General features: G+C 39.9%; 1 protein-coding gene across 7 annotated transcripts in view; it reads right to left on the bottom strand.

The window, feature by feature from the left end:
• The window catches only part of sh3pxd2ab (SH3 and PX domains 2Ab), a 42173-nt gene extending 24892 nt beyond the window's left edge, over window positions 1-17281 (bottom strand). The window contains exons 1-9 of one of the 7 annotated variants that reach the window (XM_055502493.1): window positions 17133-17281; window positions 16738-16799; window positions 13914-13985; window positions 11242-11322; window positions 6528-6603; window positions 5739-5815; window positions 4818-4909; window positions 1924-2016; window positions 4-32 (exon numbers count right to left, since the gene is read on the bottom strand). In XM_055502493.1, coding sequence (XP_055358468.1) covers window positions 4-32; window positions 1924-2016; window positions 4818-4909; window positions 5739-5815; window positions 6528-6603; window positions 11242-11322; window positions 13914-13985 — 520 coding nt within the window. In that variant the 5' untranslated portion in view covers window positions 16738-16799; window positions 17133-17281. Of the gene's footprint in view, window positions 1-3; window positions 33-1923; window positions 2017-4817; window positions 4910-5738; window positions 5816-6527; window positions 6604-6877; window positions 6958-11241; window positions 11323-13913; window positions 14755-14800; window positions 14820-16737; window positions 16800-17132 lie in introns of those variants that run through there. The other 6 variants (XM_055502497.1, XM_055502496.1, XM_055502494.1 and 3 more) reach the window with 6 other exon arrangements.
• Window positions 17282-18254: the final 973 nt, after the last annotated feature.

The raw sequence follows: 18254 nt of genomic DNA, 5'->3' as shown, positions 1-18254 counted from the left end.
TACCTGATTTTCTTTTTCCAGAGCCACAGTCTCTGAAAAAGAAACAGCAGCAGAGAAGCATGGTCAGTTTTAGTTGGGAGCAGTTATATGACTTCATCAGTCAAGTAACAGGTTACAGCTGAGTCTCTGCCTGGAACCATCCAAATACAGTTGGCACACGAGGACCAGCCAAACCCTCGCTGAGAATGCATGCACAACATGACCCACTAGCAGAGGGAGGGGATGCATACAAGTGTGGATAAGCATGGCCACAGGAAGCGTGTCAGCAACAGCTCCAAGACAAATCATCAGATATTTCAGTCAGTAAAGGTCATAGTAGACGTGTCTTAGTGATGCAGCTGCCTCTGTTTAACAGAACAGCATTTATTTACTCCACAACACTATCATGTCTTCTTGGTAAGTGTCATTCATGCTTAGATCTGAAATGAGCCTTTCTCCTCCAGAGCCTGAACTGTACGAACCACTGAACGGTCGAGCGTTGGTGTCAATGAACCCGGTCTGTTATTCACTCACTGGGGTCACAGAGGCAGTTTGCTAGTAACTATGTATGTTTAATGGACAAATCTGTTTGCTCCTACATACTGTACACTGTTGAAACATTTAGTTTTCTAAATGTTTCAATTTTCAATTTTCTCTCTTCTCTCTCTCTCTTTAAGAATTATGTTTAATTTACAGTATTTCTTCTCTATTTTAATACAACCTGAAATGGAAGTGATGCCTTTTACATCTTTACCGCTGTTAGATGCAGAAAATGTACAGCAGTAAGTCCAATCAGAGAGAAATTCTAGAAATTAGACCAAACGAAACACAGCAAAAGATTCAATAAAGTGTTGCTAACTTAATTTGGCTGCTCTTATTTATTATAATGCATATAAATATATGATGACACATCACACAATTTAAATTTTTGTATAGTTCATACTTTAGAGTATTAAGGCTGTGACTGCTTTGCTTCGATAAATAAACTGCAGGGTGTGCTCAAAATGAGGAGAATCTACAGCACAGTCTGAGGCAAATGTGAACAGACAACTGGTCCTGTGGAGAGGCCAGCAGGAGCAGCCAGGACCAGTTAAGGGTATAAATGTTTAGTTTATGATTAAGATTTTACACCACAGTGCAAAAAAGCTGTTTCAGATCAAATCGTTGTTTTGGAGAAAACTAACAACAATGTAAAATGTCACTGTAATTATAAACCATGCTATAGCACACAGAGGCTGGCAAACATCATAAAAACATTGCCCTAGTTCAAGCTAGGCAACACTTCTTGCTTCATCAAAACATTTTTTAGCAATAACCCTTTCCTCTGGTACTGAAGATAAGGCAATTCCTGGCACAAACATCTCTGTTTCCAGATGCTGGAAAAAATATGAGACACATCAGATACGAGACATTTCCAATCATGTAATAGCTTACAGCTCCGTTCAGCTTCATTAAAAACAACAATTATATTCATATTTCATTTTGAAATAAGGCACAAAATTCAACTGTGACAACACTTAAATGGTGACGCTGTTTAAACAATGTCTAAGAAAGCTTGCTGAAATATGACTTTGATAGCTTTCTATATGAAGTAATAGACAGACTTTAATATTTATGGTGAACCAACATAAATAATAATATAATTAAAAAGAATAAGTAGATGCAGAGTATATCTAAAAAAAAAAACATTTGTCTTAATTTTATAGTTTCTTCAGGATGAATGTTCACCAATGTAGCATAAACTTGTGGATACGTTAAAAGAAGGATTGTTTTGATGATTTACATTAAAACAAAGTGCCAGACGAATTAATTGCAACATGTGTTTTAAGTATTGCATAATACATTATGTGGGTGTTTAGCAAATAGCTGGTAGGATGGGAAGAAACTGAGGAAATCTCTAAAGAGAGTTGAGGAGAAATGACGGGGATAAAATAGATGCTTGACCTGCCCTGCTTGCTTGTGACCCATAGCACAGAGCTGGAACAATATTCTTCCCAGGGGAGGACTGAACACACAGCTCTGGTTCCCTGCACGTTCCTATCACCAGTAAAATATAATCACAAAGAGGAAGGTAAGAGCAGTGAAAACTTGTCTAAACACTATTTAGTGTTTACAACCGTGCTTCTCTGGTTTAAGGGGCAAGTTTTGCAGATCACACCGATTCTCCTCACACTGTACATGCACACACACACGAGAATAGGCTGCATGGGACAGCGACACATCATTAAAAAAGCTGGACCCATGACAGTCCATGAGCTGAGTATAACCATCTGTCTGCACATAAGTGCAGCTCATCTTTGTAGGTGGGCCTATTAAGAAAAGGAATGTGTGATATATTATTTCTTTGCTCATATTTCTCAGCCAGGCTGTGTCTGCCCTGCATTGCAGCCTCTTCTGCATGACCTCTTCAGAAAAGGCCTCCACCTTTGAGTTCAATACACTGAGGACACTAAACAGGAAATCCCCATTAGAAAAGAGATGTCTGGTTCCAACTAAGAATTTGTCCAGGTTTTTATGTGTATAATCTAAGGACTGGTAATGACATTCCTTATCCTCAAAAAACCCAGGAGCTCAAAAAAGCTAGAGTAATTAGTAAACACTGGCAAAAATCTCCAGCAAATGTTGGTCTTGATTTCAGAGTGATGTCATTGGAAAACCGTGTTAGTTTGACCACATATCAACACTAATAAGTTCCCTTGTGGCAGACTATTGACATAAAGTTAAGTTTTAAACTATGAAGTCTTTAAAACAACTTTATTGGCTGTCATACACACTAATGTAAAACACATAACTGCGTAGTCAGACTAATCATGCTGTGTTTTCACATATTCGATACAGAGGATCATCCACCATTTGGGAACATTCATTCTTTGAACCAAAAGTCAGTGTCTGTCTTCTAAAATCAAAATCCTCTGTGTATCCATGGTGTTTGTGTGTGGTTTAACTGCAGGTTGTGTATCAGCCATCGTCATATGTTTGCATTATGTTATTATCTTTTAACAGACAGTTTCAATCTTTGCTGTAAGAACAATTGTCTTCTGAAGTTAGAATGAATGAAATGATTTCATTTCTCGTTACCATAAATCTTAGATCGCCTGCCAACATCCTTCTTTTTTACTCAGTTTTTCGTGCTTGGCTTGCAAAGTTTGCAGACGTGGAACGTTGTACAGAATGAAGTCACACAGCTGACTCCAGTTTATTAAAGGGTTCTTCATTTGTTGTGTGTGATGTACATAGGGAAACAGGCCCATACGTAGTAGTAGTAGTAGTAGTAGTAATAATAATAATAATAATAATAATAATATACCAAAATAATCTCTCTACAATATATCTACAATGTGAACTTCCTGTGGAGCTGATGATTATACACAGACACTTACTGGAATGGTTGATATACCTTACACTGTCCTTGACCCTGTGTCTTGGAGACGGTCTCCAGGCAAGGTGCTGTGGTTGCACACAGCTACAAAGTCAGGACTGATCAATTGGAGAGGACAAATTTCCCCCAGAGGATTAATGAGGTGTAACATACTTATTACTACTCTAAAAAGTATCATTCAAAGCAAAGTCACATTGAGGAAACAATGAAAATTCATCACTTTGTCACTGATGGCATGTACTGCAATTTTTTACAAAACACCTTAAAGCCAACTGATGTCAAACTTGAGCATTGCTTTACTTTGCAATAAAACAAACAAATCTGCATAATTGTCAACACTAATGCAAGACTGTTTAAAAATAAAGACTAAAGCTGATTTTCAATTTCTATCTGGCCACTGGCATTCATTATCATGCAGGAAATCTGCTATATAATTGCATTCTCTGCATGTAGCTGTATAAACAGTAGTTTGAGGTGCTGATCAGTATCCCACGACACAAGATCTTTGGTACAGATATGAAAAACATCTTTCTATTATGAAAGTGTGTTTGGATAAGCAAAACCTTTAGGCCATACAGAAAAGATTATATCGGCTCTATCATTTTAAAGGCATATTACTTGTGTACTTTCCTTGTCACACTTTCACAGGCCACCTTTATAAATATTGCACGTATGCACATGTAACTTAAGTTAAAATGTATAATATTACTCGCTGCACCATCCATCTTTAAATGTGATATATTTGCAGACATTCGGCTGTTGTCATGGCATCTTTTATTCATCCATCCATCCTTCATCCTAACCCTTTTCACTGGTTGAGCGAGTGAGTGAATGTCTCCCCCTTGTGATGGATCCACAACATATCCATAACCGTGTACTCTGTGCAGTGACAACTGTTGGCCATAAGATGGCAGTAACAGATGACTGCTGGACAAAACTCCTGCTTCTGCTCTGAAACATTATGCAGCAATATAGTCAATCAATACATTTTTTTAATTGATATATATATATATATAATTAAAGTTCAGAGATTAATTCTTTTCCAACCTGAAGACACATTGAATATAACTAAAAAAGCAACCTGAGATGTTGTCTACATAGTGTGTTTGTCCAGCCAGTCTATAATTACTCCCACTGACTTTGAACTGAGTATGACAAATGACCAGTCGAAGATCTTAATCCCCTTCAATACGTGCTCTCATGACAATACTGGTCCTTGTGGATTTGTTCTGGCATCAGGTGTCACCTCCCACAAATCATTATTAATAAAACACAGTACCTCTCAGCCACTATCAGTCAAGAGTCTGAGACACCGTAAAGCCTCTGGATCAGGATGGGTCAGCAAGGGTGAAAGGCATGTGCTTTAGTGGCTGAACCACACACTGGAAGACCAACACTTCATCTTCATTGCGCAATGTTTGCATTTAGTCTCTAAAACAGTGTACAGATAGTTACTTACTCTGTGGGAGGGTTGAGGTCCTCTGACTTGGTCTCAAAGAACTTAAGGACTTCCTCACTTTGCGAAATATGGGAGGGAAGCTTCATCAGAGCCTGTAGCAGAGAAGACAGGATGAAAGTTACGTGTTGCAGCAACAAACTATTTAAAAAGATAATATTGCTACTACCAATGAGTAGTAGTTTGCAACACTTAGTCACTGTACAGTCATTGTACAGATGAATAGACTAGGCGCACATACGGGGGGTGGGAAGGAAGAACGCTTTGGGCCCATAGTGAAGGTTAAACCAAAGAACAACAGGCAGAAATAACTCACTGCCTCACCTGCACAAAGCTTACGATGTTTCAGTCCACATATAATATTAAGACGAAATCTAGTTGTATTGGCTCTGAGCTCCTTGTCCTGACAGCAAATCTTGTTTAGTTCCTCTAAATGAAAACACTTGCTATACTTGGCAGCTCACCTGGCCCACATTCCCCTCTCTGACCTGCTGAGTGTAAGAGGGTCAGGTTGGCGTGTGCACTCACTGCTGTGCTGCAAGTCTGCTGATTCATTTCTATTCTTTGATTGTGTTTTACCCCAGTGTGGCCCCATTTCCACCTTTTCCTTTAAAGGCTGCCTATTTACATTGGTGACAGGAAATGACCAGCGCAGATAGGGCAGTTGCTTTCCTGTCAATGCTGGTGGGGGAGATAAATGCTGAAGGAAATATTGCGGAAAACGCACAGGGAGCAGGGAAGTGACACACTGTAGACCAAGTGCTCCTCCAACACATGCATAAAGAACAAATGAGTGGTCAACGCAAACTGTCCTAAAGGATGGGAGGCATTCATGTCGCTGTGATGATATCATACTGTAGACACGCAACTGTAAGAATTAAACTCATCTGAGGAAATTAAGACAACCGCCTCCGTAATACTTACTTTGCAATAATTGTCCAGGTGTTTCAGTCGTCTGACAGCTACATCTCTGATGTGACTCCGACGAAACAAAACTTTACCTGGGGAAAAAAAAAAAGAACATTTTCATTTTTTTCATGTAAACAGCATATCAGTTAAGGTGATTACTGTTTGTTTCTTGTGTGTTGGTATTGATTTTTTTAAGTATCTATACATGAAGGTTTAGGACTTATTGCACACTATTGAGGTACAGGACCATATGATCACGATGGGCTGAAAAACATTTGTTCTCAAGCTTTTTTCCTTTTTATCGTTTCTTCAATCAGCACATCACTTTTGAACAGCGCTAACAATTGAAAAATAATAATTATACGTTTTTCACACTTTATACACTTTAATACTCAAGATCACTGAACACCAAGATTTTCCATTTTTAAACAGACGTTTCCATTATATACACTGTCCTGATTGGTGTTATTTTATATAAAGTTTTAACAGTAAAGTAAATTTCCCAACGACTCCTTGCAGACAGATCTGCAAACACTGACTCGACTAGCACTGGTAGTCTAACAAAAGATCTCTTCACTGCTCAGTGCATCAGATTAGACAAAAACCTCTGCCAGCCTCCTACTGACATGGCAAACCACAAATTGATTTGTCCGGGGTGGAGAGAGGCTGTTGTAAAAGACAATGTGATGTGGTGGTGTGTGTGTAGGAGTTTCAACAGACGTCGCTTGTGTGTGAAAATGCCTGGAGGCATTACTTGTTGAATTCTGGATGAATCTAAAGATTGACAGTAAAACGAGGTTTCACCTGGCAAAAAAGGAATAATCCTCTTTTTGGGATCCTTCTGTCCTCCTTCAATTGGGAATTTGTCAAGAATTCGCATCTGAGAAAAAAAGAGAAAACAAAGTGTGATTCAAACCTTGCAAAACCTAATAATTCAGTTTGATTGAAAGTGATACTGTATGGGAATGCAGCTGTGAAGCAATTATTCTGTTCAGTGTAGCTGTTGGCTAAACGGTATGACCTGCCTGTTTATCAGTCAAGTTGAAAGTGGAGGAAACTGAGATAAGAATAGAAACAAAAAAGTGCTCACAGCCTCTTCATGAACAGTCAGCCTACTTGTTATGGTGCATGAGTTCAGCACAGGGTGTAATTACATGTCATCTGAAAAGCTCCTGTCGTGACACTACTAACAGTCTGACTTTGATCCGTGGAGCAGCACATCCTCCACACTCAACTGAAGAAAGAACAATCAAAGCAAATTCCACATCATGAGCTTGAAAATAAATCAGAGGAGTAGATAATTAACACTTTGATGTTAAAACTTGATCCATTGAGAGATACAGTATAAAAATATAAGAAAGCGCACTGTTACATCTGTATGATGAAAGCACATACAGGCTAGATGAGGTCTAGTAATATGTACCTGCCTCTATAGTTTTGCATGCTGCATTTTCTCTGCACGTGAGGGCTGGAAAAACTCATGCAATGCATATATTGAATGTATGTCAGCTTCACAGACATAGGTTTTTATGTGTTCTCTGAATAAATCACGGCGCACCACAAATGCGCATGAGAGCATCCTACAGTAACAGAAAATTCAGATCCAGATGCAGCCCCTCCTTTGTTCGTTCTGCCTTGCCTTTTTCCAGATGTGCTCTGCTAAACAGCAAAGGCTGTGAGCGTCGAGCAAAAGCAAGCTCAACTCGGAGCAGGCCAGGATACGAGACCCAGCGTGGACGGAGCCAAAACGGACCAGGTGGACAAACAGAATCAGCTTTGTTTAAAGTTGGACCTATTCGGTCTGAGCTGGAGTAGGAGTTGGACGTTTAACTTCTCTAGTTAGAGGTGGTTTATGTTCTTTTCTTGTGGTTCTCTTCTCTGTGCTCTGCAGCTGCCTTTGTTAAATTTCAAATTTTCTCTGAGGCCATGGCATTTCCGACCTTCTCCGAAATACAGAACGCTACAGAGAACGTTGTTTTTTTGTATTTGATGAGGTCCGCTATTCTTATTATGTTTAAAGGCCAAAGCAAAAGGGCTGAGTGCACAAAACAGCACTGGTTAACCACACCTGGACACAAAAATATCATTGTAACTATGTTTCATGCAGCTAAAAACCATGGCAACAACACAGTTATAGTAAATGTTGACCTTTTCCAAAGTTGATCGAAGCAGATGCAAACAACTGGGTTGTCTGACAGACTATGCTGCACACTCATCACGTTCTCAGCCTCCCAGCTGGATGCGGCCGAATACTCCCGCGAGCATGGGATAGATCACTCAACACCCTAGGAAACCGCCTTGGCTGACACGCAGGCTTCCCATCGAGCAATGACATCATCCTGGTTTCTCACATTTCCTATACCTTAAACTCATAAGGGATTGGAGGCTGTATATGCTTCACGCTGCTCCCCAAAACTCTGCACAGAATACGTCAGTGCATTAAGATGCAGTGTCAGCCAGGAGTTCAGTGTAGCAACAGGTGCTATGATGTCATGGCAGTTCTGTTTCTTTCTGCTCCTAATAGTCAGTGTTGGGAACAAGAAAGAAAGAGCCGTAAACCTTGAAGCTTCTCTCTATTTTAGCATTGTGACATAGTGGGCAACAATTATGGTGACAGGAAACCCAGGCAGCTACTGTGTCCTTCATTTAAACTCTATTGCACTTGGGAGGGAGAAACAGACAGACACACTGCACTTTGCAGAAGACAAAGAAGCAGTTCTGAGAGGAATCTCAGATGGGGGCAGTTCTGAGGAATGTCCGAGTGGGAAAACAATCTGATTCCCTCTCTTGGTTGTGTTTTGACATGGACTTGACAGTTGTTTACTGCAGAAAGCTTGTGGTGCAACATCCCTCTTAGATTCACTTGAAAAGAATACGAATCGCGAAAACGTCACCATTACAAGGAAAGCTATAAAAAAAAAACATCTCACTGAGTTGTTCAAGTTATGTTGCTGTCTTTATTACATATGAAGGCATATAAAATATTTAAAAATGAAGGAAAACAAGGACTTCGGAGAATTGCTGATGACGTCAAGTTGCTGTTGTGGAGGTAAAGTCAAGAGGAGTCAGCTCACCACACCTCTGTGGTTTGTTTCTCATCACTGCTTCTGGCTAAAGCAGCATGAATCACAAGGGCTGGATACTGAATTAAAACATGGCAACCAGTCACTGGTTGTTACGCGCAAACATGAATTAATTCATCGACAATTTCTACACATTTTTAATAGCAATAAAATAGACAAACTTGAGGTCCACAGTATAGAGCAATAAACCAAAGAAGCTTGTTCTCTACAGTACAAACAAACTTCTGCTTCCTACCTACTGTCAGACATGCAGTTAGGCTGATTGTGGGCTAACTGGCCTGTAGCTGGGAGTGTGTTGCTGTTATCTGTGTGTTGGCCCTGTGACCTGTCTAAGCCCAATGACAGCACACCCACACGCCTTGGGATCCTTGGGAAAGATTCTGTGCTTGAATAAATATACTTAATGCTGTTCACAGTTTGATTTCTAAATGTGTAAAATTATCAACCTCGGACAAGGCTAGCTAAAAGTATTTAGCTTCTGACCTTGTTTTCTCCTTATGCACATGTGTAAACACAGGTTTTCAAAGAGATTAACCTTAAAACATCCTACTGTATACTGTATCAGAAATGTAGGCCAGACAGTTATAATGCAGAATGAGCAGAGCTGAGCCTGGTCCAACACCCCAATCCAAAAATAATGACGACTAAAAGGGATTTTTTAGTGAGGTTTGTGTCCAATAAGAAAAACAGGCCAGTTTCGCTTTGCACACTCCATAATCCCTTTGTGGTATTCTGAGAACTTTGTGCCCTGTCCACTGAGGGTGACGGGTGTGGAGGAGGGAGACCTCACTCTTCTCGCTCCGACAGTAAACTCTGCCTGACACACTGCTCATGTCAAACATGTGTGGCTCAAAAACATTTCCCTTTGGCTCAAAACAGTGTTTGGCAGAATCTAGACTTAGCGGTGCTCAGCGTGAAAACAAGTGGATCAAAAATAAAAGTCAAATTGCTCAACTCTGCATAAGAGAGAGGACATTAAACTTAGGTCAGCAAAAAAGGCAGAGAGAAACTGCATAAAGAGTCCTGACAATTTAATTTATAATTATGTCCCGAAGGAAGTTATACTTACGACTCTACACAGGTTTAAAGTGCTAGTGATGAGTGCACTTTTAGATATGCATTTGGCAATGAAAATGGAAACATCAACATTAAAAGACAAACAGCGAGGCTGCCTGTTGCTGACAAGGGAACTTAAATGAACAGCTATAAAGTGAGTTACGTTCAGTAACTCCTAAGTAATTCTTTTTTTGTGACCCTAAATGGATTTTTATTTACAGAAGAGAGGTCTTGGCCATATCGGTGGTTTAGTTTATTTCTTTTCTATAAGGACTAGTGAACATAAAACATGCAGCTGTGACACAAGACAACAGTGTGAAGACGACTTGCATGTGGAAAAAGGCATGCTCTGTAACAGAACTAGCAAAATAGCAGTGTTATCTTCAACTCCAAAGCATCTTCCTTTTAGTCTTTAGATGCAAGGCATTAACCCAACCCCCAATCCTTTCCTGACCACAACTTCCTCCTCATTACATCAAACTGTGCTGTGGGAATGGTCCATGGATTTCCAAAACTAAACCTCTTTTCTGTTAAAAGCTAAATGTAAATCTCACTGGTCTCCACAAAAAGTTTGTAATCAATTATTCAGTAATTGTACCATGGCAACTTCATCCTAAGAAGACACTTGCATTTCTCAGTTCAATACAAACAAAAAGGTATCTTTCACCTACAATCAAAAATAAAAGCACACATTTCCCACCATTGTGTGGACAGCTGCAAGGTTTTCTCAGATTAACGTGGCCAGACAAATGCACCCTGGCAGCAGGGATCTGTAGACAAGACTAATGTTTACAAAGACAGTAGAGGAGCTCAGTTTCCATCAAACAGATCAGTACAGAAATTCCCTGGCTATTAGCAGGAGACCAGAGAACAAAGGGTTTCCTCTGCTGCCTTCACACTGTCCAGCCCACCACCTCGGCCGCATTGCTGGCTGAGAGGGTCATCAGAGAACAGCCAGAGACCACCTTTCACAAGTGGTCTGAGAACGCGTGCAAGCTTTGTACCAGCTGTGCCATTACTTGGGTCAACTGTGTGTGGCTAAAACGCAAGGTTAAGGTGACTGGATTCCTAAAAAAAAAAAAAAAAAAAAAGAAATCCATATCTTAACCCCACACTCTGATCTGCATTGACTGAGCTCATGTTTTCTTCCTGCATCTGCTGAGTGGATTTCCCCCATTTCCATGCAGGCTCCAGGAGTCTTAAATGAGACCTTTCACTGAGCTGCTTCCCAGCAACTGAATAGACAGACGCGAGCAAAAGGTCAAACTGACCTCAGAGCTTAATGCGGCAACATGAGCGAAACACACAATTTAAAGCCAGGCTGCTTTTGAACAGCACTTTATTTACATTTAAACATGTATTTTGTTGTTCTGCCCTACCTGTAGGTCAAAGAATTTGCTGTATCTCCTGTAGATGGCATGTGAAGTGGAATCAGAGTAGGTGACGTTGACAAGATACACCTAGTGAGAAAAGAACAAACAAAAGGTCCATTACAAACACAGTCAAGGACACCACAGCAGTGCTTCAGCTGGAGTTCTAATGACATAAGTGCATTCCTTCCTGACTTTACTTCAAGAGGTCATCAAAGGTCAAATAAACTCATTATTGTCTCTCTGCTTCAGACAGATTGAAGTAAAGCCATCAGGGTGCAATGTGAGGCTTTCAAGTTTCTTTTATCATGACTAAATCCATTCAGTTAACGCTTCCATAATACACTAAAAGTCACCCATTCAGCCACACAGAAGCTAGAATTGCATTATAATTTCCCAGTCAAATACCAGTTATTTACAAAATGGAACACTGTTGCCGGAAAATTTCCCAAAATACAATCTATATTTGACCCTACAATAAGGAGTTCAAACAATTCTGCATGCCACAAGTTTTAGAGCCAGATTTCTGAACCACATACAATTACATCTCGGCACATGGCACAAAAGCAGCGTTTACACATGTGGCGGCAATCTGCAAGGACATGCATTGCTATGCAGTTTGAAACGCAGTCTTCATTCTGCACACAGTTCATTACAGAAAGAAAGGACAGCAAGGAATAACAAGTACTCCAGCAGCTCGCTAATTAAATACAGACAGTACAGCATGACCAAACAGTCTGAATTTAGTAAACAACACCGCTGAGTGTGTGAGTTCAAAATACAACAGAAAAATACCACAAGCCGTGTTCCTGTTGGTACCTTTGATTAACCCATAATAATGTGCTGATTTTCAAATGGTTTTCCTCTGCAATGTGCATTTTTAAGTGATGCTCATGGTAACTGAGTTTGATGGATGCAGCCTGCATCCCTGGTCCTGGTACTAATCCCTCAGCAACTTTATGCAAGTTCTCTACTTGTTAAGTATCTGGAAAGAAACTGTGAAGAGTAAACGGCAGAAATGAAAGCACATTAATGACTGTATGTGTGCGCATCTGCATTAAATTACAGAGGGTGGTGGTCAAATATTGCTGACAGACACATATTTTAAATGTAAACTGTACTAAGACTGAAGTGGGTTCCAGCTCGTTTGAAATGATCCCTCTGGCAATGTATGTAAACAAGGATCAGTTGCCATGCGCTCACTGGCTCTACTGCCATGAGTCGCTGGAAGGAAGTCACACTCAAGCATGGGGACAAAAGACAAAGGGTTGCTTCTTTCCTTCAACCGGATAAGCATTTTCAATTGCTTAGCGCATAGATAATGACATTTTTTTCTCCCTCCTCTTTTAACCTCATGGGGACTTCCCACTCCAACCTCACCTCCGGCTTCAATCCCAAGGGAAAATCTATACCCTGGTCCTAGTGGCCTCTGGGAGACTGCCTCAACAGGAGATGGATGATGCATTGATCTCAACTCCCAGATTAATTTAGCCAATTGTACCTGACGGACTAATTGATTTTCTCATTCCAGCTGAGGCATATCTTGCTTCACATACGTTCCAATTACTAAAGTCACCAAGACAACACCTAGACTGGTCCAAAGTAAAAACAACAATAGTAGTGGTTTTATGTAACTGTACTTTGACCAGAACGAATCCTCAACTGAGAGGCATTTTCCAGACAACAAATCCTGTTGCTCTTAGATGGAACCAAAAGATAGATATTGGACTAAACAAGGTGTTGCTCACAACTCACTCAAAATCCTCCATGTCAATAAATCCCTTTGCTCCTAAAAAGAGCACTGGATGTATGAACAATAACTAGTTGTCAAAAGGTAGGTAATGATTATTTCGTATACTTATCTTTCCAGACTTTATTTCGAAAGCCTGGAAAGGTCTGAAAATTTGTTTGCTTATTGTTCATATACAGTACAACTTACATTGGACACAGCTAAAAACACAGACTGTTTCTTGCATCCTGTAGCAAGTGGTATGTTTGTTTTCACACAGTCCCTCTGATAATCATTAAAAGCTGCTCTGTAAACTGTGATAAACAAAAGGTACTGAGAGAAAAAACTACCATGACAATGTGAGGTTATCAGGAGACAGGGAATCTTGGGAAAGGGAACGATGTCAGCATTGCTTAGGTGATAGCAGAGTTTCCCCAAATCCTCAGGGACAATAAAAGCAATCCCTTAATGGCCATCTGATCTTAGTCCAGTAGATATTTCACTTCAGTTCAGGTAAAGTGGGGTGATGGAATCATTGTAATTCCTCATAAAAATGTGAACTAGTTCATATTTATGTTCTGCTGCAGTTTTTCATTAGGTGTTCCTGTACAGTAGCACATTCATTCACTTCACACAGTATCAAGTCAGACGGGCACATCCTAGCACAGAAAATGCGAGTAAACTGACTCTTTGACCTAGTTAACAGGCTTTTCAAAATATGCACGTTTCCTTATTAGTGTTTTTGCAAATACAAATCAAAATACCTGTTGGTGGCGCTAGATACTGTAGGGAGTCAGTAAGATTCAGGAATCCATGGAAAATCAGAACTTAATTATTACTAAATCGGTCCATCAGAGCTATGGTTGATCTATACCGGAAAACTTAGATCTGCTGAAGTAAAACGCGTATGTGTGCAATTAAATACAGCTTAAGAGCAAAAGAAACGACTTACATAGTGTTTGGATGGATTCCGCCTCTTCTGCACATCCACAACATTAACGTCAAGCACCGCGCGCAGCTGCATCTTTACGGACAAAACAAGACGTGCACCAAAACTATAAAACAGTGCGAACGATGTTCACCCATGAAAGCGTTACACAACATCAAACAGCATTAGTGTGATGTCTTTACGAGACGCCGAGAAGTTAAGGATGAAAAGAAGTCGGGAAACGCAGAAACAAAAAAAAGAGGACGTTGTCCGTCGGTCTGGGAGCTTCTGGACGTCTTGTGAAACATGACAACGCAATAAAGCTGGCGTTTAATCAGCGCACTCCTCCCTCCGGGGGGAGAGGGGCTGGGCTGGACAGAGGAGGGCAGGGAGGGCAGCGAGCGTCGGGCCGCCCCGCCTCAGCGGGCTCAACGCGCACGAGACGAGCTCCGCGAGCCGCTTCTCTTCTCCAGCCTGCAACTCCCCAACAGTGGCTCCTTCATAGACCGCAAAAAGTTTTGGACAGTCATTTTAATATTTGTATCAAAATGTTATGGGATGTGTATTATAACAAATGTGCTGATGCAAACATTTTTTAAATGCATTTGTAAAATAATTTATCCCTTTATCTTTAACAATAGTCCAACTCCACGTATCAGTATCGTGGATTTTAATGGTGCAGTGGAAAGTCTAAAGGGCTCGTATGGTAAATGCTCCCACCTGGTGGAGGAGAAATAAAAAGTCCTATTAAACAGCATCACGTTCCGCGTGTGACAGGAGCAAACATGGTAATAAAACACAAACCAACAAACCAACATCAATGGTAATAATGGCAACAAGATAAAAAAAACACCTAACAAGAGACAAGGCAAAGATTCCTCAGATGTAGAATTGTTGAAAATGTCACTCACCTCTGAACATCCATTGTTCCAAATGGATTAAAGACGGGACTTCAATACACCATGGTGTGTAAAACAGAGGGCAGAGGGAATAAGGAATATAAAATCTGAGAGCGCACAAGAGAGCTAAGCTGAATCTTTTGAAAACGCATTTTTAAAAACACAACATTGAAAATTTTATTGGTAGAAAAATTTTAACTGCTTAAAAGCACCAATACTTTGACTCAACTGGTTGATATTGCATTAGGTGATGTGCAACACAACACATACTGTACAGTAATAGTAACTAGTAAATCCCTGTTGGAAAGTATAATCACAATAAGTCAGCTGATTTTTTAAAATACATTCATGAATTCAGATAACATAATGTGTAGATGACTAGAAAATGAGCCTACACAGATAAGAAAAATAAATAATAAAAAACGTTAGTCAGAATTTATGATTTGATTGATTTTACTGTGGAGTACAATAGAGTGGGTTAGTACCTTTCCTTTGCTGCTGGTTTGTTGCATATGTTAATGATGTATGAAAGAGTTTATAATGTTGTGTGGTTATGCAATTAATAGATAGTCAAGACTGCAAATAAAGTCTAAGCCTGACAGTACAGTTTACTAGACTAACCCATGCCAGACAAGTGCACACTCTAGTGACCAGCGCCAACAAACCAACTTACAGTATCAAAGCACAGAATACTGTACATTACAACCAAACACACACTCCCCAGTTATGAGCTGCCACCAACACACATTCAATGTTGCCAAAAAGCATGAGAAAGAAAGAGTATAAATCAACCTGCTATTATAGAAATACTAATCATTTCACCCGCTTAGAGACAAAACGCATTTGTGACAGTAACAGAGGAGAAATGTCACAATAAGCCTTGGCCTGAAGGCACAATAACCAAGGATAGGCTTAAATAAAAGGATGGAAACCAAGACAGACATAGACACTGAAACATGTTAAGGAAGGCACAGCAACCTCTCTCTAAAAAACACAACTTAAATTATGTAGCTCTCAATTCTTAAGCAAGAACTGATTTAACAAAATGACAATAGTATGTCAGCCATGAGAGACAACGTAAAGGGAAGAGACAGGTCACAGTAGGGCAGCCAATCAAAATCCAAATGTTCTTTGCAGTGTGAAGATTACCGGTAAACGGACCACGGATCCAGCTTAGACTAAAGCACGCTAAGTTGGTCAACTGAAAATGCTTTGGCACAGCGACCACCTAAAATCAGCCATCACTAAACTTACTGTGATGTTGAGGGGAGATGGCGATTGGTGGACAGGTGGGCAAACGGACAAGTGGTCACATCAGATTTGGGCCAGTGAACGGATGTCAATGTGGCACAGAGGCAAAATAAAAGGGCACAGTAGCCCGGCAGAAAGAAAAGTTCAACAATTCAACCACATACAGTAGCAATATTCCACCAATTCAACGAGAGAGAAAAGACGAGTGATAGCATGGCAACCTTACTGGGAGAAAGAGAAGATGCACAAGCAAGCATAAGACTGAAAAGACGCGGCAGTTTGATTAAAACCATTCTACAGTATATAACCTGGCATTAACGCATGTTAACATCTGAGTCATTTGTGCTCACCTATAAACAAGAGATTTAAGTCTGTCGATCTATCTTGAAGATGACAAACCTTCATTAGACTTACAACTTCATAGGAAGTAATACTTTTAATTCCATTTCCGGCTCTACCTGGGGATGCTAGATCATAATTTACATTAACTCCCTGCAGAGCCTGAACACATTTCTGCATCATTGTCTTTTCTAATTAGTTTGATCACATGTGAGGTGAGTCACTGATGAACTGAGCTGTTAATGCAGCACCTCGGATTTTCCACAGATCTGTTACATAAGACATTTCTTGAGATTGAATCATATTAAAAAGCAAAAAAGTCAAATATTTCATATGAAAAACCTCAAATTTGAACTCACCTGTGTATGTTTATATATAATAAAAACCTCAGGTTGGCTGCCTTTATTTCAGTCAGATGTCCCTGAAAACAAGATCAGACCCATGTTACACTGCTTCACAAGCCTGTGTTTGGCCATTTTAAGCCATGAGATCGAAGCAGGTTCATCTTTTGTGAGAAGGCCGAGAGGACCGTTCGCTGGTTCTGGTTGTTTAAGCTAAAAAAGGCCCATTATCTAAAAGAGATTTCTTACACTTTTAGCTTTTAAATTAACTGTTCAGATACGAGTAAAGGTGGATACAACATGAATATTTTAATGTTGCAGACTAGCAGGAAGTGGAATCAAACAGGTCACCTGTACAAAGCTACAGACAGACCGGCACCTGACGTCAGAACCTCACGGTAATAATGAATCACCTGTTTGGAAAATTCTGAAAAAAACCCGAACTGAACGTTTCCTAAGATATAAGTTTAGCTGCAGGTATTGTCCCCGGTTTAAATAGGCGCCATTGCTTACACAACGACAAGACCATCTCTTATTTCAGCGTTTGACGTGACGTCACAGTCATTTGTTTGGCGCCGTCATCTGGTGCATTAAAAGGCTAACAGAGAGTTGGACAAACCACAATGCATGAGTGACGCGGCAACTCTGGTTATAAATGCGTGAGAAAAAGATCCTGACAAACTGAGCAGACAAGAAGCAGCCAGCAGTTGGCAGCATATCAGCAGTTTACACCTAACAGCAGGTCTGAATGGTTCAGACAACCTCACCTGGATGACAGAGTCTTCACTGAGCTAAAGGTCTGAACAGGAAGGAAATTATGTTGTCACGTAGTGCTTTTAATAGTGATTTGTTATTGTCACATTCATTGCCTAATCACAATTAAGAAAAGTCATACTTCAGCTAAACAAATATTATACTTATATCTTAATTTGAATTCTGCTATTTGCTCTGTTTGAGATCTGCAGACCTCACCACAGCAGCTTCTGTCTCTTTATTCAACGGGCTCAGCAAATGAAAAAAAAAATGCAGGTACACAAAGTTAAATGTTAAAAGGAAGGGTGAGAGAAACGTGATCAGTTTAATCACATGGCAGTTCTCTAACAGTACAACCTTCTCCTTTGCTTTTCCCTTGCCTTTTACTTATAGCATAGTTTTTTATTTACATGGAGAATATGTGTATGTGTGTGTACTGTATGTGTGTACATGTGTGTCTTCAAATATAATTTTACTATATATATACATACATATACATACATACATATACATACATACATGCATACATATACATACATACATATACATATATACATATACTGTCAATTAGCAACGTCTTTACACTAAGCAAGGCTATTGAACGCAACACACTATTAAATGCGTTTATTGTATACATTGGAGGAAAATGATACGGTGCATGCTAACACCTTTGTGCTCGCTTTATTCATCAAATAATCCTAAACCTGAACATTACTTTAAAATAATTCAAATGGAAGAATTAAAGACAGCAACGATAATAAACAACTTTTTTCTTCTTCATC

This window comes from Betta splendens, chromosome 15 (genome assembly GCF_900634795.4).
Source record: "Betta splendens chromosome 15, fBetSpl5.4, whole genome shotgun sequence".
Taxonomy (NCBI): Eukaryota; Metazoa; Chordata; class Actinopteri; order Anabantiformes; family Osphronemidae; genus Betta; species Betta splendens.
This window is presented reverse-complemented; position numbering and strand designations above follow the sequence as displayed.